This window comes from Vanacampus margaritifer, chromosome 15 (assembly GCF_051991255.1).
Source record: "Vanacampus margaritifer isolate UIUO_Vmar chromosome 15, RoL_Vmar_1.0, whole genome shotgun sequence".
NCBI classification, from domain to species: Eukaryota; Metazoa; Chordata; class Actinopteri; order Syngnathiformes; family Syngnathidae; genus Vanacampus; species Vanacampus margaritifer.
The window spans coordinates 17,690,012-17,715,563 of record NC_135446.1 but is presented as its reverse complement, the minus strand read 5'-3'; the positions used below and the strand labels follow the sequence as shown (position 1 = coordinate 17,715,563).

Here is a 25,552-nt window from a genome sequence, read left to right as displayed (position 1 = left end):
TGACAAAAACAACATTTGACCTAGTTTATTTGACAACAGTGTACAATGTAAGGAGCAAATACATAAATAAATAACATACCGTATACACAAATAACTATCACTGGTATCCATCAGTTGTATTTTACATACTGTACATGAGCCAATGCCCAGGAGGGTCCTAAAGTTTATTACTGGATCTGTTGTCTGATTGGATTCTACTATTTGAGAAATAAGGTTCTACTAAAAAGGCAGTTATGTGGTTATCGTGCAAAATAAGAAATACATACATGACTTTTTAACTGGAGGTCCACTGGGAGTATGAATGGGGAACTACAGTCAGTTGATTCCCCATTGTGTGTGTGTGTGTGTGTGTGTGTGTGTGTGTGTGTGAGCGCACGCACGCGCATGCTTATCAGACCTCAACAGCCGCATCTGAGCCCAAACCCTGAGCCTGCAGAGCATCTTCACGTTTCATCTTGGGCTTCTCCGTGCGCGTGTGCCACACCAGCACCTGTGAAAGCATGAATATATATTTATATATATACACACACACACACACACACACATAGAAAGTCCTGCCAAAAAAAGCTTACTTTGGAACAGTTGTCCGCTTTGGGCTCCAGTTGGTCCATGGTGACGAGGCCCTGCAGGAGGCTGCTCTCCAGGAAGCCCATTGGTGCGTTGCCATCAAAACGAGCGTCTGGGTTGGCCAGAAGCAGCTTGAGGGACACGGCGAAGCCGGCCATGTCCATCGGGAAGGGACGACCGGGACGCCAGCCAACGTGAAAGCGGACCACCTGCAAGTGAAACATCCGCCAGAGGTTTCATCGATAACTAATAAATGACCAAATTAGCTCATTCACCGCCATTGACGGCTATAGACGTCAAAAATTCATTTGAACTATTTCTATTAGTTTAACATTTTTTCCCACTTTTGTTAACAAGAGTATGAAAACCTATAATTTTTTTTTATTGTAAATTTAGAACAGATATAAAATTTGTGATTAATCATGAGTTAACTATTGAAGTAATGGGATTAATTATGATTAAAAAATGTAAACGCCTGACGCCCCTAATTTTTTACATTTTCTTTTTAAAAAAAAAAAAGATTATTCAAAAAAATACTTAAAAAAAAGAGACGATGATTAAAAATTAAGGGCGCAGGCAATTAATTTTTTTTGTAATTAATCGCACTTCACTAATTAACTCACGATTAATCACAAATTTGATATCTGTTCTAAATGAACTTTTTTTTTTTTTTTTAGGTTTTCATACTCTTGTTAACAAAAGTGGAAAAAAATGTTAAACTAATATAAATAGATCAAATGAATTTTTGACGTCAATGGCAATGAATGAGTTAATCAACTTTTGGAAAATAATGATCAACATATTTGCCCATTTTCCTCACATTCCAGACCAAATCTGTAACTGAATCACTTAACTAATATAAGTCATATTTTTGTTGCGTTAGAAACAAACCTTTCCTGCTTCCACTACAGGCTTCTCGTACTTCATCCCTCCGACCAACCCCACCGGCCACACCGACACTTGCTGCGTGCTCCTCATCTGAGATGGCAAAAATATCAAAACCATCAAAAACAAGCAGCCCAATAGTGCGAGACAAGAACACGTCCGTGTCACCGTTCACACCTCTTCAAATATCTGCAGGCTGTACGTGTTATCGTCATCGGCAAAGTAGACCACCCCCTGCTGGCCGCGTCCGTCCGGGTGAGCCTTCCTGTCCTCCCGGAGCCAGCGCAGGGCCTCGTTCCTCTGCTCCACACCGCGAGGCTTGAGCCAGCTCGGATCCCCCTGGGCAGCAAAGGAACGGACGCGGGTGGTTGGTTGGTTGAGCACCGGGTGAAGGCACATCTGTGCGATCCGACAAGTTTCCACCTGCTGAAGTTTGCGCTCCTTGGCGGTGGCCGCGTGGAGATGCGTGTAGGACAATCCGGACGTGGCCAAGAGTTGTCCCACAAGCGGCGTCTTGTGCTGGGAGTCCTCCACGACGATCCAGTGGAGCTGGGGCACGTGAAGGAAGGTCTGGGATAAGCGGGTCAGCTCAGCCTTTTGCACCAGCCTGGAACAAACAACAGGAACGCCGTCTGTTGGTTGACTCGAACCAAGTGAAGGGGTGAGGGTACCTGGCGTATGTCGGCGTGATGACAAAGATGGTGGGCAGGGAGGACTCTTTTCGGGGCTGCCTGGTGGCCTCCAACTTCCTCAATTGCTCCTGAAGACGGTGCAGCTCCCCCCGCAGTCGAGATATGGTTCGCTCCTTAGGCATGTCGCGCTCTGTGCAGTCACACCGTTGACCTGGAGAGAAAACAAGACATGACTAGACGAGTCGCTTATACAAAGATAGACCAGTCGGAGTCTGAAGTCTGCTCACCGAGCTGCATCAGTGCATAGATGAGGCCCAGCAGAGAGACCAGAAAGTAGAGCACAAACACCGTTTTCAGCTTCAGTCTCATCCTCGTGGCCATCGTGCACTGAACGTCACAATGTGGAGAGGACACTTTACATTAGGTACACAATATTAAGTGATACATTGACTTAACACTCATGTACTTTCAGCTGCTCACCAACACTCAGTAGGGTAAAACTAGTGATGTTACGCGCGTCCAGATGATCACGAAAAAGCATCCTTTATTTAAAACACTGTTTTCAAATATTGGTCATTGGTTTTGGGGGCTGGGATGGATTCATGTCATAAATCATATACAATATATATATTTTTATTTATTTATTGTTTTTCTTGTATCTGCATCGCTGCAAATGAAAATAACTAGCAATAAGAACGTGTTAAAACAAATAGCAAAAATGTTCAATGTTCTGAAAGACTAAATCATCGTTAAAAAAAAAACAAGATGCGTGCGTAATAGGAACCCTGTGAATAAATGTGACGTTACAGATGCCGAATTGCATCCTCGCTAACGCTAGCTAGCTAGCTGAGCAGGACGTTTGCACACGAAATAAGAGTACATTAGCATATGTACGCACCTACAGATGATCGTGGCTGATGCTTTATTGCAAGGTCTCGAAGAATTCACGTCATTTTTGTCGCAAAAACCTTCGTGAGAAGATCCATTCATTGGGATTGCAACCACTTCCGGGTTGCGTGCCACACGATAAAACGTCCCAGCAGAAACAGTACGCATACGCGTTGACGTCCACCCATCTTAGCAAATACAGGTATACATGTAAAGTTCGAACATATTAGGTTAGAGTGACTACTAATAAGTAAATAATACGAGTGCGTCTTACGAAAAGAGAAACAGCTTTATTGGATGTGTAACATACAAACAAACACTGACAAGGCAGAATGACTTTGTGTTCCCTTTGATTATTGTGGTGAACGACTGCACAGTAATCAAAAGTCTCAAACAGGTTTAAGCCAGTTCATGTTTTACGTTTCAAAAAGTGTTTCGCTTCAAGATGGAATCCATATATGTTATATATATAAGGATAGAGAAACCAAGAAAATTTTTGGTTGTAACAGTGGCTATGTAATATTGTCCAAAACAAAATAGGAGTCATATATATATATATATATATATATATATATATATATATATATATTTTTTTTTAAAGACAACTTACCTGCCAAGAGGACAAATCAGCGGTCAAAGCATCACATTTTAAAGAAAACAACGTATATTTTCAAGGCATGAGAGGAAGATGTCCAGGGCTCTTTATTTGATTGCAACTACAATTATTCACAAGAACTTAAAAATGGATTGTTGTTAACACGGAGTAACACAAGCACTCCAAATGCATGTACCCTGTAGGCTTCGTAGACATTACCAACTACTTCCAGCTCATTCAAAATTAAAGCCTGGGATTTAAAGGGGGTGAAAAGGCATGTTGGCAATGAGTCCACTCATGACGCAAGTTCCCAGTGGTGACCATGTAAGAAATTGCTCCGTCAGCCTAATGATGGTTTACTATAGAGCTGCTGCAACGTTCCAAAAGCAGCGTTACTGTGGCACACTTGTCATACTTAAGACTTAAAACTTAATGATAGAAGGCTCGCTCCATCTGTCAAACCGACAAGGAGCACATGCTAAACAAAACAAAAGGCGGGATATGCATTTACAGTGCAATGAGTCCGAAACGACTTGAAGAGATCACGTTTCGCGAGGGCTCACCTGGAAAGAGGAGGCGGGGGGGGCTGGTTCTAACCTTCAATACTGTGACAATGAGAAGAGGAAGGCTCAGCGCGGAGCCACGTGTCATCATGGATAGGAAGGAGATGATGAGAAGAAGATGAAACAAACTCAAAGCTCAAACTGCATGCCGCTTTTACAGCATAAAAACACAAACGTCACTCCGTAACATCGAGATGTGGAACCTAAAACTCCGCCATCCGTGGCCCGGAACAAAGAAAGGAGGCAGCTCAAGCCTTTTTTCCGCATACACTTTGCCCCTCGCTGCCCTCCGAGACCAAACGATCAATGGCAGCATCCGCCGCAGTGGCCGCCGCCGTGGCTGTGGCCCACCGAGGCCTCGCCGTGTTTGGTCCGCCGGCTCAGGATTTCGTACGAGCAATCGTCGCCGCAGCAACCGGACATGCTCGGCGAGGTCTCGTCCATATCGAACCTGCGGAGGGTGGGGAGGGGAAGCGGAGGGGGATTCAAAACGAGCGCAACGATGCTCTCGATCTCCGGCGTGGTACTCACTGGAGAGCGTCTCTGAAGAACTGATATGCACCGTGGTTATGTTTAAAAACTGTCAGCATCACTTTCTTCATCTGCGTACTGCAGAGAGCAAACGGTGCAATTAACAAACTTTCGCTGGCTAATTCTAATCCCCATTCAAATGAATTGAAATACCGCCATCCAAACTGCATTTGAAGACCAATCAAATACAAGCAGAATCAATGCACAAATATCCTCCCCCACTGTTCACCTGTTAGCGATGAGCTGTAAAATCTGGATGAGGAATTTGCCGAGCCCTTTCCGCCGCACTCTGCTCTCCAGCTGCACCTCGTAGCTGCGGCATGTTCACAAGTTTATATCCGGCGTAGCTCCTCGGACATCGGGACAACAAATGGCGTCCTACCAATAAAGCACCTCCTCCCCGCACTCCACGTCGAATCGGAAGTGGGAGAAAGCCACGGGGGCGGAGTCTCCGTCGCGAGCCAACAGGTACCACGCCCTCTCGTCGTTCATCTCATCCCTCTTCTCGCGTTCTTTCCAGCCCCACTCGCTTTGCTCGTAGCTGGCGGCACGGGAGCGAATTCTTACTTGGCTGCTTTATCAACAAAAAATAACCAAATGAGATGCTTACAGTGTCTGCATGTTGGCTCGGGTGAGTTCGAAGGCCCACTCCACCGACAGCGGGTTGAGAGCCGTCACTCGCTTGCACTCGATCTGCAGGTTCAGTCTGGACAGGAGGATGCGAATGTTCAGCACCGCATAGAAAAGTGGTGATGGGAGTGGTAAACACACACAGGAAAAAAAAAAAATACAGACCCGTTCCTGTCGTACTTTTTGAAGGCTGGGAAGGAATCCAGCGGGTCGTCAAGCTGGGAAAAGATGGTAAAAATGTTATGGACTGAATGATGACAGGTGTGTGATCAGTAACATCCGCTGATAGGCACGACTGGATGGAAGCGATGCGCGTGTAAAGCGGCCGCCAACCACTCCCACGGGCGCAATTAATTACTGCATCAAAGCCCTCCAACACTTGGCCCCGCTCCTCAATCAAGTCACCTTATTGGCAGCCTCCACCTTGGCGCAGACGGCGTCCATGGCCGCCCTCTCCTCCAGACGCCGCGCTTTCTTCTCCTTTGCTCGGCTGGATTTCCTCTAGCGAGGGAGCATCAAAACAGCACGATTATCTTTATTCTCACAATTTATGGACCGGGAGAGAGAGAGAGAGAGGCGAGCACAACTGAGCTTAATGGCGATTGGAGACAGATACTTTATTCCCTAGGGAAATTCAGTTCAAGTAAGTGGGGGACAGTCTAAAATGCTTAACGTCAGGAAAGTGCCATCGACATTCTACGTCAACCTATGGAATTATTCATATGATAATCCCATTATTTTGAAGTTTATTAAAATCAGGTGTTTCCCTGAGAGTGGTGGAATGGAAAGAAAGATGCTGGAGCAGTTGAAGAGAAGTTCACACACATTTTGGTGACGATTAATCAAGTTCTTTAAAATCGAACCGACTTTTTCATTGGCACTATCGTTGAAATGAGCATGTGTAGAGATGTGCACATTCATTTACGTTACGATAATTTCGTATACTCAAAACATATTTTTTTGTTCTTTATTTTGTACATGAAGCGTTTTAAACTGCCCCATAAGTAGTGCATGTTTATGTATGCAAACAAACAAGCACTAGTCCTCCAGATGAACCGGGAGGGCAAAGGAGGTGGGAATGCACCGAGGAGACCACTTTGGCTCAGAACGTAATAAGCTCAGAATCCGTGGGAACACGTGGATGGGTTTAACGCAAAGAGTGCAAGTGGAGGATGTTATCGCCACCGCCAAGCACAACAGTGGTGCGGGCGGGAGTGCTTACTTGCATTAGTAGTTGGCATTTGGAAGCAGCGGTGGGGTGGCGACGCGATTTTGCTAACCTCAAAGCCTTGAGGCGCGCGGTGGTGTAAACAGCAAACATGCCAGCGCTAATGTTAGCCCACATGCTAAGCAGGCTACCACCATGAACCCTTCTTCCTCTCTCTCTCTCTCTCTCTCCCCCTCTCATCAAGTTCATCTTTCTCTCTCTTCCCATTCTCACGCCATCACGAGCAAACGCAAGCCTTTGAATCTGATAGTGCCAGCTCGTTCCACTCACCCCCATCTCGCCGCGTCCGCGTCGTGTGCTCCGTCACCGCCCCCGGGTAACGCTCGTTTTTTTTTGTGTGTCCGTGCGCCTGACTGTCGCTGCCGGGGTGCAAGCGAGCGAGGTAGCCGCCGAGGAATACAATGAGTTCCGTGCTAACGAGGCTAACTGACTACAGTGCCGGCCGGCCCGCGGTCACTGTCTTTACAGGGTGTAGCTATTCGCAAATAAGAATCAGCGCTCAGTTAAAATGATCAGAATGTAATTTCTCCCTTTGTCGGATGGGCACCAAGAACGCGGGATTGAATTTATTCCAGGTCCATCTTGCTTTCGCTCTTCTTTTTTTTTTTACGTCGCTCTCCCCGCCGTCTAAACGCGAGGCGTTCACGTGCTTCTTCAAAACTCCGACTTCAGACACCCGCCAAAGGGAAATTCACGCAACAACTTCAGGATAAATATGTGCTCATTTTCGAATGCTGGATCACTTTTGACACCACAATGACTCAATTTCACTCCGGTTTCTTTTCACACGGTGTTTAAATCATGAATGGTAACGTACCAGAAGAGTAAATATAAAATAGTCTCATTTACGGGAACATGAACGTCCCACGCACTAGCGCGAATTTGTGTTCCTTGTTTGTGTCTGGGAAGTGATCACTTGGCATTTGCCATTAACATTTCTTTTTGATTTGTGTTTAATGCCAAAATGTTTGTTGAATTGTGTAATTTCATTAATAAAAAAAAAACTTGGCATTTGTCATGCAGTTTACAAAAAGCTATGATATGACATGACATTTACTTCCGCTCTGTGACCCCTTATTAAATCAACAAAGCTAAATAATGTAAATAAGGGTCTTTGTATTCTTTTATGCTGATCAAACCATTCACAATGCAGGGATGGGGGAGGGTTTAAAACTTTTTTTTTTTTTGTCAAGGGGCAACTCAGAATGTGGTTAGTGGCCAAAGTTGCCCATCCCTGGGGCCATACATGTACGGTATCCTCTTCACAAACAGGATGCTCATATGGAACAAACATATTTCCTTCTTTTAATATCACAATATAAACATGAAGAAAACAATGCTTCAATTTAAAAAATATGTAAAACACAAACAAAACCCACAAACAAACAAAAAAACAACAGAAAGCTATTTCTTGTTACTGCTGTGTAGTTAAGAACCAAAATAAGGACCAAAATAAGAATCAAAATACCCCAACAATTGACGAAGAGGGGGCTTAACGAACTGGCGCCAAACGGAGTAAACAAGCTTCCAAACCTTCGCGCCTGAACACCTGCACACCAAAGGAGAACATTGCATCAAAACGATTATATAATAATCATGTCTGTGTGTGCATGTGTACCTTAGGAGAAGTTCTGGATTTTTGAGAAACTTTCAAGGTATCCCAATGTTGAGCCGTATGATCTTGTTGTCGGTTGCTAATCTTCTCACATCAACATTTGAAAAAAACTTAACTGAGCTTGACTAGTTGCCCTGGACAAGAAGAATATTTTAGTTTTCTGCTGAAATATACTTTACGTGCGTGTGGTTCACTGGCAGGCTAGCCAGTTGCGTTTTTAACCAATCAATCAATCAAACCAGGAAGTAACAGCTGTCCTGCCCCTCCTCCATGATCGGCTCCAAACCCGGCATCTTGCCCAACATCTCCTCTACGTCCTGCAGCTCACCCGCGCCGTCTCCCAGGTACAAACTGACTGGACTGTTCCTGACGCACAGCTGAGTGAGACACAAGCCATGTGACGATTAGCCAGCAGACACGTCAACGCAAACCTCAGCACAAATATCGACGACTGACCCTGCTTGAGGACCAGCAGGCCACGGCGTGGCCCTGGCCGATCATGACGTCGTGGATGTTTGTGCACGTGTTGAAAAGGTAGAGCTGCAGCACGTCTCCCGCGTAACATTTGAGGGCGCCCTTTAGGACGTGTTCCGAGCACAGGCTCTGGAAGCAAGCGGTGGCCTCTGGGGTCCACGTGCCCTGGAACGGAAACCGTGAATCTCAGAGCAACACGATACTTTACGTTGATTTTTAATTGATCATTTAAGTGGAAGTTTATTGGTAACATGTTTGTCTATGTAGAACGTGACGTGGCCTGTGAAAAGTGGATATGAGGATAAAGAAAATGGACGCCGTCATGCTTACAGTTGCTGGTCTAATTCCAACCAGCGAGGCGGGGATAGCTTGCGCAGGGAGATTGTAGAAACACATCCTGTGAAAAGAACAGATTGTTAGTTCGCTCATTTGCCATTCTTATTTCCTGACATCTAATAGGCTAGATGGACCATCAATGCTTTTCCTCAAGTATCAACGTAAGCATACTTGAGGAACTTCAGTTTGGCAGAGAGCACCATGAAGGTCTGGCCGTAATCCACAAAGTACACCTCCACCCGAGAGCCGCTGGCAACCCGCTCTATCACCACTCGGTAGAACCAGTAGCTCGCCGTAGACAAGCAACAAGCTTGGCCCCGTCGGACGAATCGCGGCGGGAGTCGGTAGAGCGCTGACACATCGGGACGGGTGTAAAATCGTCTGGAGGAAACGGGATGACCACAAGAGAATGCAATTTCTGGAGGTAAATATGTAAAATCAGAGATCCCGACGTTGACGTCACGCGTCCCAAAATGGCCGTCGGCGCCGCCATTTTGTCAGCGTAGAAAACGGCAAACGCCTCATTTTAACGATTGACAGCTGTTGTGGACCAGCTGCCACAACGAGAAGAGGCGGGAAAAAAGATCCAAGCATTCTACAGGCTAGCAAAAGAAGAACCAACGCGTAGCCAATAGAGATGCTGACGTTGACGTCACGTGTCCCAAAATGGCCGTCGGCGCCACCATTTTGGCAGCATGGAAAACTTGTCTGCCACTTTGAGTAAACAGCAAACGCCACACTGATTGACGGCTGTTGTGCACCAGAAAAAAAAGGGTTGAGCATGCTCCAGGCTACCAAAAGAAGAAGAAGAAGCATAGCCAATGTTGCACTTTGTACTTGGTGGCTAAATTAGCAGATGCTAACTGCTACCGCACACAAAATGTTGACAAGATGTTTCGTTCATCTGTGCTGCTACGGTTTAATAGATATTACACAGTTGAATTATAATAACTAATATTATAATATATTGTATACAATAAGTTTAATGACACCATAAAGAAGATTTTTTTACGGTAAAAGTTAAAAGCTAAGTTGCTAACTGCCAACTTTGATGGTATTTTGACCACACATGAAGAAGGAAATAAATCTGGATTGTACAAACTTGTAAAGCCTTTGTATGATCAGATTTGAAAGCACTCAATGGGTAAAGAGATAGCAGAGTCCCTTAGTATATTATATCTTTTTCATCAATGAGTGCAAATGCTCTTGGGCGGAGAGTTGACGGATGAACGCTAGTTTTAGCCCTCCTCGCCATTGTAGTCCACTAACGCCGCGACATTCCTGCCATCGGGGGTGCGTTCAGAGAAAATCACGTGAATCTATTGATGCTCTTTCGGCATTCACGCCAACCTCGTTGAACGGCCCCGCTCACCTCATCTCAAACATCAGGTCCAGTAACGCGCGCGACTCGTCGCTCTCAAAGGAGCTGATGTAGAAATGTCCCGGAGACTCGACATGCTCCACCTGGACGGGCATGACCTTGCCAATGTCGTGCCGCGTGGGCCGCTTGAGACGCTGATTGGGTCGGACGTCATCCAGGGTGAGGTCGCGGTAACGACAAACCTCGGCGTCTGGCTTTTTTTCAGGGTTCTGACATGGAAACGGGAAATACGTTAAGTTATCATTCACTTCCAGCCAGCCTCGACAAACAAAATCGGTTATTGACCCCACCTCCTTTTTGGTGTGGGAATCCTCACTGGTGTCTAAGGTCTCATCTTGATGGACCTCCATTGAACTAGGATCCTCTTCTTTGATTATACCCATTTGGCTTGAATCGACTAGAGAGAGAGACAGGTCAGGGTTCTTTCCGGCATTGCATATAGTAGCACAAATTGAGCCAGACATCAATATCGGCGCTTTTCCTCAAACCAAATTGAAAAAAATGATCTGAGTGCTAACAGATCCCAGTGCAAATTGATATGATAGACATTTATGACAGTTACAAGCACATACTGTACCTCTCCCAGTGCCGCCAGAGGCCATGAGAACCATACCGTGTCCTTTGGCGTCCTCTGCTGGTTGTATGGGTAAGTGATTATTCTCGATCAGTGGCACGTCTTTGCCTGAAGACCTCTGACAAGCAACATAATTCATAATTGTCAAAGCAGAGTACCCCCCCAAAAAAGAAAAGCAAATAAAAAGAATCCCTCTGCGTTGCTTGCTTTTTAACTCATTCACTCCAAGCCATTTTCACTGAAGCAACTCCCTTCGCTCCCGGCCGTTTTACTGGATTTTGACTGATTTTGAAAGGCCCACAGAATATTGTGTTCTATTGCTATAAAAAAAAACTACCAAAAGAAAGATTAGAGTCTCTGCTTTCATCAGGAAAAAAAAGTATATTTCTATCTGTTTCCGTTTTGCAGCAATTAAGTTTCATCATTATTCACAAATCTGTTTAAAAGAGTGGGGGAAAGAGCTTTTTGCAACTTGGCCCTGGTTGATCTCTTATACTCTGCTGCCATTTGCTGGGCGTTTTTTTAATCACTACCATTGCTTCACCCGTTCTCTGCAGTTCAGAGGCTGCATCAAAGCCTTCTGTATGCTCTAGCATAAAAAAAAAAACATTTAAAAACATGTAAAAACGTCTTTGGGACACTCAAAACTAAAACGTATTTTTACGTGTTTAGGAGCAAATGAGTTAAGCACAGACCTCCAGCAGCAGTTTTTGATCCAAGTCTGGATCCACTTCTCGTTCCTCCTCTGCCGCCGCCGTGGCCGCTGGCTCATGGTGAGAATGGATCGAGGTGGCTTCAAGTACAGTGAGAGGAGTCAAATTGAGCAATCATAAATATATAACTACATTCCTAAGAAGAAAACACACCTGATGTTTTTCCTTGCTTCTCAATTCTGCTATGCGGCATTCTCGGTGGCATTTTATTCCCCCTATTGGGCACCATGCTTTCATTGCCTCTCAGGTTAAGAATTAAGCCCAGGTTGGTGGGCTGGACGTAGACCAGATCTGCCGCAGCATCTAGCATTTCTCTGATTGTGTTGAAACCGAAGTTGTGGGGGTTCAGCGGGCGGCGAAAGCATCGCAGGTAGCAGGAATGCAAGTCATATAACTTGAAAGGTCCCTGGAACAGTCACCATTTTAATAGCACAGAACTGAAGTTATACACTAAGACGATCATATGCAGTAGACCAGTGGTTCTTAACCTGGGTTCGATCGAACCCCAGAGGTTCATTCAGTGAGTCAGTCTGGCTGTAGGCGATCACGCTACATTGCTTGTCCTATCTGTGCTGCAGGAATTTGGTGCGCTCAGTAGTCGACTTTTGACTGTTGTGATGGCACGTCGTGTGATTTCTTTATAATTATAAACCCTTCGTGCTAACTTTGTCGGCAAAAAAAGAAGGTGGTCCGACGAATATGTGCAATATGAATTCACACGTATAAGGGAACGTATGGTGTTCCACAGGGTTCAATTCTGGGGCTTCTTCTGTTTCATCGTATCATCTTAAGAAAACAGGTGGTTGTTTTAAAGTGCTCTATAAATATAAAATTGAGTTGAGTGATGGGAGTCAGCGTCCTAACTGCGTGATTTGCACTGCTAAATTGAGCAATTCTAGTCCAGCACAACTTCAACACCTCCTACAAGGTTAAGAACCACTGCAGTAGATTTTATAGATTTAATTAACAGTGACTAAAATACATATTTATAAAATAAAAACCACCGCCACCAGGCTATATATTACCTGACAAAGGAGGAAATGCAGCTGTGCCCTTAAAGTCTCAAGGGGAAGAAAAACTTTTGGACGGTACGGGATGGGCGCTGGTTGATACTGGTGGGAATAGTCAGTGCTCTTTTTCTTTGTCTTTTTCTGCATTGCCACCAGCTGCTCAATATGTTTGGTGGAATTGTCACCCACAGCTGCGAAAGGCACAGGCATACACTCGTCTAGGACTAAAGACTCCATAAGTATCCCGCGATCGACAGTCAACTACCTTTAAGGACTGGATAGCCATTGATGTCGCGGGTCACTGAAAACACGTCTGGCATCGCCGGGGCCATGGCCAGAACATTCCCGAAGCCGAAGAGTTGCAGCGGCATGGGATGTCCAAGCATGTTGCTGTAGTCCCGCATCAGCTGGTTGGGGGTCAAGCCATCTTTCGATGAAATGAGCAAAGAGCGCACGTCCTTCTTGAGCCGAGTGAAGATCTGTTCCTTGTTCAGCTTGTCTGCTGACATCTGTGGGAGAGCAAAAAAAAACAAACAAAAAAAACCCTTGGTACTACTGTAGTTGAAGTGACAACAAATGCAGCCGCCGTATCTTGACAGATAGTTTCTGAAATGTTCCTAGACCTACTACAAAAGTGATATAGTCGCTAATGTAGCTATGATGCGGAGCACAAGTATGTAAGAACTGCATGTGTTGCGAATATCGAACATCTGTCAAACTTCCACTCGCATGAAATAATGGCGGTGTTAGTGATGTCTTACCAAGTTTTCTTTATTTGTCAATGGTACAGTGCTTGTTTGATCAACTTGGCGAGGGTTTCATACTTCTGTTTTTCAGCTCTTTTTTTTTTTTTTTTTAGAGTTAGTCATCCTTCAAACGGTTCGTGGTAGAACAGAAGTATTGGCGAATTGCTCTTCATGGTGTTTTCATCTTACAATGTTATTTGGACCGATGTCAGTCTTGTCAAAACCCTGAATAATTTCCAGGCTCGGAATGTGGCCTTGCGTTTTGCTATTAAATTATTTGCAGAGATAGCACACTCTTCCATAACTGAAACATGTTAGCTTAGTTTTTTTTAATTATTACATCAGCTTAGTTTTTTTTATTATTATTACATTTCATCATTAGTTTTATACGCGTTGAAACCATTTGCATTCTATTAACTATTCAGGCTAACACTTTAGCAAAAAAAAAAGTTGGCAAAAATAATGCTTGGTTCTCAATCAAACGTTTCTCCAAAGTAGTCAACACAACAAGAAATGTAACTTAGGACATTATCCAGGCTAGACTATATTACGTCATATTATATTATATTGCATGCACCTGTTGAGCTAATATTAGCGTCGCCAGTTCCTTGCAAATACACCGATCCACGCATCAAGAAAACAGACAGCTATATACACTACTAAAGATTCTCTGACTTCAACAAACTTACCGTTAAAATGTTCTTCCTTTTAGTGCTCTGTCCAAACAATGAATGTCACGACCGAGGCTTCTTACAAAAGTGGCTACAGAAGATCGGCCATCTTGGACAGGTGCACGTTTGCTTTTATTTATTTATTTATTTTAATTGTATTTCAATCAAAGCAGTTCTGTACCCAAGTATATCTTGTACAAATAGAAACGATTTTGACACACACTGTAATTATAGTTTGCTGTGAGAGTGGGTACGGTGTATTTTTATTTTCTTTAGAACAATGTGAGGCCATTATTATAATGTAACATGTTGTTTTCAAATGTTTGTGTGTTTTTTATTTACTTGCAATTGACTTATATTTGTTTTGTGAATTATTACTTTTGGTTTTGTATTTATTTTAGTTTTACATGCTTTAGTGTTTTGTGTACTGCGCATGACATGAGCGCAGAGAAGAAAGAGGTGTAATCGAGCGAGCCTCGTTCGAGAAGAGACGGAGTTCAATAAAAGAGAGACGTGCTCAAATCCTGTGTTGCCGTGTCTGGTTAATTTGACAGGAAGACGCCAGAAAGCATCAACTTGAAACTATTTGTTGCCCGCTTTTTACCCAGCCTCCGGAAACAACAACGTCATCTTTTACAAAAGGGTTACAAATAGGGGTTGAGTAGGGTGAGGGGTGGGGGTCATTTAAAACTCACACAGACACACACAGTAGACTTGCTGTAAAGCACAACAATGTAGACTCACTACACATTTAATGGGGTCAAAAGTAAAATATTCATCTTTAAAACGTATCAGATTAAAATTTACTTCAAGTTACTTTAAAACTTATCAACAAACTAGTTATTTTTTCTCCATTATACGCGCACTATCACGCAGGCATATAAAGGTATTTTGTTTTAGTGTGGTTGCCGTAGTTAGCGATCCACGATGGCCGATCTTCCGCGCATGCGCGTCACAGATCGTGCAGGGGTCACAGAGAGCGCCTTGACAGACTGGGCGCATGCAGGGCTAATATTAATTAGCCTACATTCAACCTGGCCACTGCACGCACTATTTACTTCACACAGTTGTCGCATTGACGTACTGAAAAAAATTACAATAAATACATAAATAATACAAAATTAAAGTTCAGTCCAACAGTTCAATACTTACTTAGCTGCCAGTTCATTGGAGAAATGTATGTGTGCATTACATTTTACGAACACTACGGATTAATTCTAAACTGTAACTTGCCAAAGAAATAAAAACCCTAGCAATATTATCTGTATAAATATACAATATTAAGCCTACAGGGTATCATCATGTGGTTGGATTATTCATCCTCCATTCACTTGTTTTTATTCAAGGCTATGAATTCATCGTTCTTACATGTGTATGAAAAAAAAGGAGAACAAAAAAAGATTTATCTGCTCCATTACCAGTACGCCGTTGCACTTAAATCTTTGGAGTGGTTGGTGAGAAAGAACATGAAGTGGCGGCGGGTGCTTGCGAACATTCCTGTTATTGATTAATAAATGAATTGAAAAAGCCGGAAGGAATTAAGTGCTCTCAGAGCTCATCATTTTGTTTTTAAATGGTCCACGCTGCAATTTGAGGACTGCCCACTTGATGGCGCTGGAAGTTTGGGAATGGGAGGAGGGATCGAGGCCCGACTGGTGAAAACATATAGCTTGTGTCCAAATTCACAAGGCTGGGTCCTCCGAAGGCCGAATTTGTCGGCTGCATGACGTCACTCCCGGCGCGACTCGACATGAATGGATTGTCAATGCTGCTTGTCGGTAGCGCATTGACCGACACTCTATTCATGTGTTAGTTTGTGGGATTTCGGAAGACACTGATTTACTAACACTGGATTTCAAGAATATTAAGTTTGGGATTGTAGTACAAGACAGAAAAGGGGAGGTGATCCATACTTTGATAATAATGGCAAAACAGTTTATTCACAGATGTAGATTTATTAAATGTCGACCTTTGTTTTTGATTTATTGTAAGGGAATTGAAGGGTTCTGAATGACATTGAGGAGGGTTAGCACCTTGTGTGCTCAGTTTGAATTGGATGTCGGGAGTTTGAAAGCACACAAAAAAAGTGTCAGTCTGTGCGTGTTGTGGAGTCGCGCCAGGAGTGACGTCATGCAGCCGACAAATTCAGCCTTCGGAGGACGCAGCCTTGCGAATTTTCACCTTTCTTTGCATGCCCACAAATGTGAAGTCACAAGGGGGCAAAAACATAAGCGTTCTCTGATGAGTAAACAAATCCATTTAATTCCATTTCAATTCCATTTATTCACATGCAACTTCTGCTTTGTGTCTGTGAAAAGTGCTACACAAATAAAGCTTACTTACTGAAATTGTTTTCTCTCAATTTATCCTAATTAATATTCATTGTACAGATTTTGATGCACAATCGCATTCCAGCTGTGAAATCTCAGGCGAAGACGGAAGGAGGACATGGAAGAGCGGCAATGGATCAAAGCAAAAAAAAAAAACAAAAAAAAAAACAACAAGCGCTAAACAAACGCGTCCAAATGGACTCGCTGGATGTAAAGCTGTGACATTTCCCCAGTTACACTGAGGCGTGTCTGAGAGGCAACAAAGCGTAGTGACTGCCAGTCAGCCGGGCCTCTGCTGGGAAGATAAATCATCACGCTGATGAGCAGCCACACACACCGGGTCAATACGCTCGCTGAAGGATTCATCAGAATAAGCCCAATCAATCCAACGCTCTCATATTAGCGCAATTTGTCAGGCCCAAATGAGCCATTAAGAAGAGACAAAACAAAGAAAGATGGCGTTAACATACCTCGAGGAAGAAAATGCTTGACAGGGTGTAAAGTCCAGAACCACGGCAAGGAAGGGCCGTCTGTTCTTTCTGCTTCACTATTCTTTATCCGTTTTATATTCACTCCGAGCTGTAATTATTTTATCCAGATAATAAAAGCCTCTCGTAAAAAAAAAAAAAAAAAGCATGTTATGTTTTGAACCATCCACAGTGAACTCAACTTGATTTATAGAGCACTTTAAAAACCACTGGGGTGTACAAAATGCTGTACATAAAGTAAAAATCTGACTTATAAAAAAAAAAAGACAGGTAAAAGAATAAATGAACATAAAAACAGTAAAAGACTAACATGCAGAGTCTCATGCTGAGTTGAAATCCAAAGAATAAAAAATATGTTTGAAGACGAGTTTTAAAATGTGCGTAAGGGAGCCCAAATTGGTCATGTGGAGGGAGAACTTTTAAGAATTCAAAAGTGGGAGCCAGTGAAGACCTTGTACGAGCACCAATTAGGAGGTGAGCCGTAGAATTTTGGACCAAGTGGAGATGCTTGAGGGATGACTGGCTGACTCCAAAATTAAAAAAAAGGGGGGGGGGGGTGGGGGGTTCATGTCAACAGGCTGGAATGTACAAGGGCCACTAGGACCAAACACCATCAATTCTGTTTTCTTTTAATTGAAATTTAGCTTTGATTTCCTCCAGTTCTAATAGCTTTAGATTTTTCATTATAGTGAATCTGTTTATCTAAATTCAGTTAGTTGAGATACATTTTCAGAGCATTTTGTCAATGTTAGCTTAGTTTTTATTAGTTTTTTTTTTGACTCATTCACTGCCATAAATTCCAAAAAAAAAAAAAAAAGATTATTAAAAATTAGAAGCGACAGGCGATTAAAATTTGTAATTGTAATTAATCGCATGACATCACTCGCGATTAATCACAAATTTTATATCTGCTCTAAATGGATTTTAAAAAAAAAACATTCTAGGTTTTCATACTCTTGTTAACAAAAGTGGGAAAAAAATGTTAAACTAATAGAAATAGTTCTCATGAATTTTTGACGTCTATAGCCGTCAATGGCAGTGAATGAGTTAATAAGTACATGGAGTATTTGTCAAGTGCAAGATAAAAAAAGAAGAAAAAAAGTCACTAAGCATTGTGTACCAGTAATAAAGTAAATGACTGCTTGACCTCCCTTCTTTATGGATGTACAATAGCACTAAAATAAATACATTTCAAATGAACCCTGAAAGCTCATTAGAGGACGCACAGCACATTCATTCTGTAGGGAAGTCAAAGTGGGTGGCGGTGCCGCAGAGTGGCGGATTGGTCGCCGGAGGGCAAATTCCTCCAAGGTGATTTAAAGCGCCAGTGAGTCATCGGGTGGAAAGTGCAGAGAGGTAAGAATGTATATGCCCTTAAAGCTGGCAAACTTTTGTCAAAGTCACAAATCGCACAGCCTGCGACGACTACATTAAAGCCAGCTAGTAAAAAGTAAACACGAGCCAGCCGAGGGGGAGGAAAAGATATCTGCTCGCATTAAAATGTCGCTCCACTTTGTCAAATCTAATTGCCCGTGAGGGACCGGAGAAGCGAAAGAGAAAGAAGAAGGCGAGTGACAGACTTCCACTCACTCAGAATAGACGACGCATGCACGCACTGGAGAGCTTTCTGATGATCCAAGTTGAAGCGCGTCAATCATCGTACTCAGCTGTTTCTAATATTTTGACCTCTGAGGGGAGGAGGCTGAACAAAGAATTTTGCAAAAGCGAAAAAAAAAAACCTCTAGATAAGTTCAGTGCTTGTGGTTTCAGGTGTTTACATAATGTTTCATGAAACATGAAAAGTGGAACTAGTGATTGCTAACCCTTTTTTTCCCCTTTCTTTTGTTCCTTCTTTTTTTTTTTAGAGAAAGCTCAGTATTGTTTGTTCGGTGTCATCATCATTGCTCTCTTTTTTTTCTTTTTCTTTTTTTTGTATGTGTGTGAAACCTATTAAAAATCCCACACCGTTCACCTAAACCGAATACTTCAGAATCCAGCTAGAGTCGTGAGGTTGTCAGGAGACCCGAGGAAGGATCAAAGAAAGGAAAGGAAAGTGACATCCAGCACCGACCAGACATCACCCACCGTCTTTGACCAACCCCAGAAACATCTCAATTCCAACAAATTAGGGAGACCTCGAGAGACCAAAGGAAAGACTAAGGAAAGGAAGGAAGGACAGACGAAGCAGAGTGAGATCCACAGACATCAGCCTCCACCGATTCAATGACCTGAGGAAGAAGTGTTTGAATTTCGGTAGACACTGGTGTGGTAGTGATCGCTAACCTATAAGTAAATACAGATGAATTTATTTTATGTTTTTGATTATTTTACAAAAAGGGAGAAAAATAATCACACATGAATTTGCCAAACTATAACCGAAAAGTAAAGGTATCCTATGAGACCAAAAAATTGATGTATAATAAATCTGATATCGTTATCAGCCCTATATGACCAGGGAAATTAAATTACAGGTTATATACACGAGCACTACCACAGGAAATGAATCATTATTACTTGTGATACATCTTCTAATAGATTTAAAATTTTTATTTTTATTTTTATTTTTTTTTTTAGAAAATGTTAAAACGTCTTCGCACTTTGTTTTGACTCATTTTTTTTCTGGAGAGCTCAGTATTGTTCATTCGGTAATTTTACCGATTTGACATGTCATCATCATTGCTCTCTCTTTTTTTTTTTTGTATGTGGGTGATTATGTGTATATACGTGCGTGTATTCATTAGTTCACCTAAAACCTATTAAAAAAATCCCATACCGTTCACCTAAGCCGAACACTTCCAGCCAGAGTCGTGAGGCTGCCAGGAGACCAGAGGAAGGACCAAAGAAAGGAAAGGAAAATGAAATCCAGCACCGACCAGACACCATCCACCAGGCCACCAACCAGAGTCCTTCACCAACCCCAGGGGGACGGGCGGCACCCCCGAACCCCAGGCCCAGCGGGGAAAGGCCCCGGTCGTCACCCCAGCGTCCTTAGTGAAAGTTAACCCTGTTACGGAGTTCGCCAGCTCGCCGACTCAGTTCTTGTTTTGACTCATTTAACGGAGACTCCAACTCAACAAACAATAATCCCAACAAATGCAAAAGCCAAAAGACTTGGCGTGACATGGAGGGAGTCCCGCCAAAATCCTGCTGCCACTTCACTTATTTACAACCCTTTCTCTAAAAGCCTCGAGTGAAAAGGTAAGAAGGTAAGAGAGGAACAAAAGGAGATGATTCGGCAATCAAATATTTAGGAGGTAAAATAATCGTCTTCTTCCAGTCTCGCCGATTCTTCACCTGCAAACTGGCATCCGGGCTCTGCTCGTTGCTGTATTGGACTTGAGCTCGACAAAGGATGGGCCAAAGAAAGGGATGGTTATTGATTATTGGCGGGCCAAAGGGGAGCAGACGGTGGCGCCATTAGCCCGATACGCGTCCTTCGGGAGCGTCGCGGCGGCAATCTATAACCGCCGCCACTCATTTGTCCCGCACTAAATGTCAAGCTGTGGCTACTTTGTGAACGTGCCGCGGAATGAAGCGAGGCCAACGAAGCGGAGCAAAAAACCTGACGGGAGGAAGAAAGAGTGGGAGTGAAAGGTCAGCGAGAGCAAAGAGCGCAAAGTGTCTGAATGGTTCACACTGGCATTAAAAAAGGGAGAAAATGTCCAGAGGAAAAGATGGAAGCAAGGTCCTGTGGAGACAAAGTGCACTTTGAAAAGAGGGACGAGAACAATGGAGACCCCGGGATGGAAAATGAGGAATGACTCATTGGCGCTTTTTTCAATGTATCGCTCAAGTTCAATTGGAACCGTTGGCAGGCCTCGCAACGAGTGCCCACTCAACACATGACGGTATGACGATCGTCATTTCTTTTGATAACATTGGACTCCTTTTATAAGTTGCCATTCATGCAGGTTTTTTTGGGTTCAGTGGTTCTGACAAACATGAACTCATTCACTGCCATTGACGGCTATAATCGTCAAAAATTCATTTAAACTATTTCAATTAGATTAACTTTTTTTTTTTTTCCCCACTTTTGTTAACAAGAGTATGAAAACCTATAATTTTTTTTATTGTACATTTGGAACACATTCAATTTGTGATTAATCGCGAGTTAACTAGTGAAGTCATGCAATTAATTACAATTAAAAACTTTAATCACACGACGCCCCGAATTTTTAATCTTTTCTTCTTTTTTTTGTAAATTCATTCACTGCCATTGACGGCTATAAACGTCAAAAATTCATTTGAACTATTTCAATAAGTCCAACATTTTTTCCCCACTTTTGTTAACAAGAGTATAAAAACCTAGATTTTTTTTATTGTACATTCGGAACAGATATGAAATTTGTGATTAATCGCAAGTTAACTAGTGAAGTCATGCGATTAATTACGATTAAAAGCTAATCGCCTGACGCCCCGAATTTTTAATCTTTTTTTTTTTTTAATTCATTCACTGCCATTGACGGCTATAAACGTCAAAAAATCATTTGAACTATTTCTATTCGGAACAGATATGAAATTTGTGATTAATCGCAAGTTAACTAGTGAAGTCATGCGATTAATTCCGATTAAAAACTAATCGCCTGACGCCCCGAATTTCTAATCATTTTTTTTTTTTAAATTCATTCACTGCCATTGACGGCTATAAACGTCAAAAAATCATTTGAACTATTTCTATTCGGAACAGATATGAAATTTGTGATTAATCGCAAGTTAACTAGTGAAGTCATGCGATTAATTACGATTAAAAACTAATCGCCTGACGCCCCGAATTTCTAATCATTTTTTTTTTTTAAATTCATTCACTGCCATTGACGGCTATAAACGTCAAAAAATCATTTGAACTATTTCCATTCGGAACAGATATGAAATTTGTGATTAATCGCAAGTTAACTAGTGAAGTCATGCGATTAATTACGATTAAAAACTAATCGCCTGACGCCCCGAATTTTTAATCTTTTTTTTTTTTTTTTTATTCATTCACTGCCATTGACGGCTATAAACGTCAAAAAATCATTTGAACTATTTCTGTTCGGAACAGATATGAAATTTGTGATTAATCGCAAGTTAACTAGTGAAGTCATGCAATTAATTACGATTAAAACCTAATCGCCTGACGCCCCGAATTTCTAATCTTTTTTTTTTTTTATTCATTCACTGCCATTGACGGGTATAAACGTCAAAAAATCATTTGAACTATTTCTATTCGGAACAGATATGAAATTTGTGATTAATCACAAGTTAACTAGTGAAGTCATGCGATTAATTACGATTAAAAACTAATCGGCTGACGCCCCAAATTTTTAATCTTTTTTTTTTTTTTTTTAAATTCATTCACTGCCATTGACGGCTATAAACGTCAAAAAATCATTTGAACTATTTTTATTAGTTTAACATTCCCCCCCCCCCACTTTTGTTATTATTAGAAATGAATGATTGATGTGAATGATTTCCCACAACAATAATTTTGAAACTGATAAATATAAATATATACAACCTTTTATTTCTATATACTGTTTATCTACCAGTGTTTACATTTTCAAATGATCACTACAATATCGCAGAATTAGAATATGACATTCAGACGTAAAAATACTCTGGGTTGTTTATTATGTCTCCCCCTCCTTACCCCCCAACTCTACCCTGGGACAATAAATAGTCGAAAAAATTGCTATAGGCCACTGCAGGAGGAGGAGCTAATACTGCTTGTGCGGTCTGTGACAATAAGAACACCACTGCCACCTAATGTAGTGGATGTGCAATTACACTTTCTTCTAGTACTGCAAAAAAAAATAAAAAAAAGTTCCTTGGGGTCACACACACACACACACACCCACTGGCATCCTACCGTTTACTATATCCCAAATAAAGTTTGCCAAACTGCAAATGAAATCCTCCCGCAGAGAAAAATACTACCAATCTCTAATTTTAGCATCTTAAAAGACCCCCTAATCAGAGAGAATTGCCAAGATTTTTCTGTTTTCTCACCTTGCGTGCTATTAGCACCTTGAAAAAAAAAAAAAAATTCCCTTTATGGGCTTCTTATGGTCTCTCTAAGCGCTCCTCCGTTGCAGCGTTGCGATCACGAGGATGGAAATGTGGGCAGCGCGAGAATCGGCAGCGCCGCCCGGGCGGACATATTTCACGTTTCACGTCATTACTTTTTACGACACTTGAGGAAACGACTCGTTCTCCACAAATCACATCTGCTCTTTCGCCAAGCGGAAACTCATTAGAAAAAAAGAGGTCGAGTAACAGCGGGAGATATATTTATCGTGGATTTGATCTCACATGAGCAAAATGGCTGCTGAAATCCACTTTGCTGAAAAAATGAAAAATAAAATATTGTGACTATGTTTTTGTTCAGACACCAGCTGGAAAGGTTCAGATCATTTTTTTTATTTTATTTAAAAAAAATAAAAAATAAAAAAATCTCCAGGAAAAAAAGAGAGAAAGGTTCAGATCATTTTTTAAATTTATTTAAAAAAACAAACAAAAAAAATTATTTTTTTTTCTCCAGGAAAAAAAAAGAGAGAAAGGTTCAGATCATTTGTTGTAATGCATTACAATTGTTGGACATAATAGTCAAAGTTGAAAGTGGATGAAAGCAAACGATGAAAATGACGAAATCTGGAGTGATCTGATGTAGAAAGCGGAAAGAAAAAGAGCCAAAGGATCCCGAAAGAGGCGAATCCATTGAAAATGTCTTCCGAATGTCACTTTGATGACGCCCGTCTGGCACAAAGCTGCTTGTTTGTTCCACTCAGACAACATGAGGGCCGCAGTCTGGGACACTGAATATTTGATGCACTATCACAGCGACTGTCGCATTCAATGCCACGTTTATTTGAGGTAAAAATAGCAGGAGGGATCTTTTGGGAGCCTCACAAAAAAAAAAAAAAAAAAAAAAAAAAAATTGGGGGGGGGAACGATTTTAAAGGTAAGACATTTTAACGCTACTTTGCGCAAAGAAAATGTACGGCAACACCTGCACGCATGACGCCAATCGCACGGCGCGTCAGTCCATGTTGTTTCCATGGCGATGCGGCGCTATTGATCCTCAGCCGTTATCATGCGGAGGGAGTTTTTAACAGCGAAATATTTTATTTTTTTTGTCTTGGAAAAAAGCAGAACAACAAACTTCACGGCTTTGGAAAAAGTATGTGACATTTACGAGATAATGAAACTGCGCACAATATTGACTCAACTCAGCCGCTGTGCAGTTATGAACGCATCTTATGAGTTTTGATTTGAAATGGCTACTTTCCCTTTTTTAACGAAATGTCACAAAGGCAGCCCGATGTCTAATTGCGTGGCCCTAACGTGAAGGGTTGAGGAATAACATTGGGCCATTTTTGCCCTTTCGCTACCACCGATGAGGCCAGAACAACAAAAGCTCAAAATGTCATATCTGCCTAATGGATTTTAAATAAGTCATTAGCTTTTAAAAGCAAATGAGAGAATTCTGGATTACGCAGCGACAGCCTTTATTATTTATTCATCGTCTTTTTTTTGGGGTGCGTCAACACAGGCATTAAATGCTCTTCCACTAGATGGCAAAAGGTTCAATGAACCTGTTGCCATTCCATACAACAAAATAGGCATTTCACAAACGCATTTGTGAGGAAAAGTATATGCAGCGGTACCTCGGAGTTTGAACATAATTTGCTCCCGCGAAGTGTTCAAAGACCGAATTGTTCAACCTCCGAAACATTTTTTTCCCATAGGAAATAATGTAAATGCAATTAATCCGTTCTCAAGCACGACAGAAACAAAAAAATGCGTACAGTGGTACCTCGGCTCACGAACGCTTCAGCTCACGAACTTTTCGCCTCACGAACATTAAATTCGCGAGCATTTTGTCTCGGCTGACGAACTCGTTTTCGGCGGACGAAGCAAATCACGCGACACGAGAAATCACGAGAAGCCGACGCACGCTCACGGCGTCCCAGTTCGTCGCCCCCCTTTGTTTGAGTGCGGACGTGATTTGTGTTCGGTAGACATTTTGGATCATTTTGATCATTTTGGACATTCGGCTACCCGTTTTCAAAGTACGTTCGACTTAGCTTGCTTTGCTTGGGTGTTCAAACTCCGAAAATGAGTTTAACCCTGGAGAACCCAAGAACTATTTTCTTCTTTGGAAAATTATGAATTATACATTAAATGACTGCTATAAGTTCACTGAACACCAAAATAAATGTTTTTTCAATTTTAACCCTTTTTTTTAAACTAAATCAGAGTTGCTAATTTATCAAAATAGGCATTGTGCAACATGATATGAAATAGATTAACAAAAAAAAACACAATTTTACCATCTGATGGTTTGCTGAGAAGATGGTTTTGTTTGGATTGATTTCCAGCTCAACAAAACAGCCATCTTGTCACCACTACTCTGACTCATGTAAGTGCAATATTCATCCACTAGATGGCCCCATGCAAGGGTCAGAAGTGGCACTCTGGACTTTTGAAGTTAAATTTGCAAAAAAAAAAAAAAAAAGGTCTTTTTTATTTGAGTAGCAGAATTTAGAGGGGCCAAATTTGACCCCGTGGGTTCTCCGAGGCATTTTTTTTTTTACTCCGATTTTTTACTTGAAGTCCGATTTGTACGTTCAAACTCCGAGGTTCCACTGTACACTTTGTTACATTGAGACGCAAAATATATGCGCCGGCTAAATATCTGGACATATTTAACAAC

General features: G+C 42.0%; 2 protein-coding genes across 9 annotated transcripts in view; both read right to left on the bottom strand.

The window, feature by feature from the left end:
• Positions 1-10: 10 nt before the first annotated feature.
• b3gat3 (beta-1,3-glucuronyltransferase 3 (glucuronosyltransferase I)) lies at positions 11-3,152 on the bottom strand. 2 transcript variants are annotated; one of them, XM_077544505.1, is made up of 8 exons: positions 2,983-3,152; positions 2,372-2,471; positions 2,124-2,295; positions 1,876-2,059; positions 1,630-1,791; positions 1,459-1,545; positions 573-776; positions 11-490 (listed from the first exon to the last, which is right to left on the bottom strand). In XM_077544505.1, the coding sequence occupies exons 2-8, from the start codon at positions 2,463-2,465 to the stop codon at positions 392-394; spliced, it is 1,002 nt and encodes a 333-aa protein (XP_077400631.1). In that variant the 5' UTR covers positions 2,466-2,471; positions 2,983-3,152; the 3' UTR covers positions 11-391. The 2 variants fall into 2 exon arrangements, with proteins under 2 accessions (XP_077400631.1, XP_077400632.1); XM_077544506.1 differs by having other exon boundaries at positions 2,987-3,147.
• A 498-nt stretch (positions 3,153-3,650) lies between these two features.
• naa40 (N-alpha-acetyltransferase 40, NatD catalytic subunit) overlaps positions 3,651-25,552 on the bottom strand; it is a 177,689-nt gene continuing 155,787 nt past the window's right edge. For 3 of the 7 annotated variants that reach the window (XM_077544498.1, XM_077544500.1, XM_077544499.1), the window contains 14 exons: positions 12,888-13,131; positions 12,638-12,813; positions 11,766-12,018; positions 11,595-11,692; positions 10,903-11,017; positions 10,616-10,722; positions 10,317-10,534; positions 9,116-9,325; positions 8,939-9,005; positions 8,591-8,773; positions 8,374-8,511; positions 8,138-8,268; positions 7,988-8,068; positions 5,739-5,792 (listed from right to left, as the gene is read on the bottom strand). In XM_077544498.1, the coding sequence (XP_077400624.1) occupies positions 8,260-8,268; positions 8,374-8,511; positions 8,591-8,773; positions 8,939-9,005; positions 9,116-9,325; positions 10,317-10,534; positions 10,616-10,722; positions 10,903-11,017; positions 11,595-11,692; positions 11,766-12,018; positions 12,638-12,813; positions 12,888-13,131 (1,818 nt within the window). In that variant the 3' untranslated portion in view covers positions 5,739-5,792; positions 7,988-8,068; positions 8,138-8,259. The other 4 variants (XM_077544501.1, XM_077544503.1, XM_077544504.1 and 1 more) reach the window with 4 other exon arrangements.

Excerpts from the sequence above, each read along its gene's own strand:
- b3gat3 (XM_077544505.1), bottom strand. The coding sequence starts at position 2,465 with ATGGCCACGAGGATGAGACTGAAGCTGAAAACGGTGTTTGTGCTCTAC. Across the intron at positions 1,546-1,629 it reads GCCTGCAGATATTTGAAGAG|ATGAGGAGCACGCAGCAAGT; the intron begins GTGTGAACGGTG and ends TTGCCATCTCAG. Across the intron at positions 777-1,458 it reads CTGTAGTGGAAGCAGGAAAG|GTGGTCCGCTTTCACGTTGG; the intron begins GTTTGTTTCTAA and ends TTTCACTTGCAG.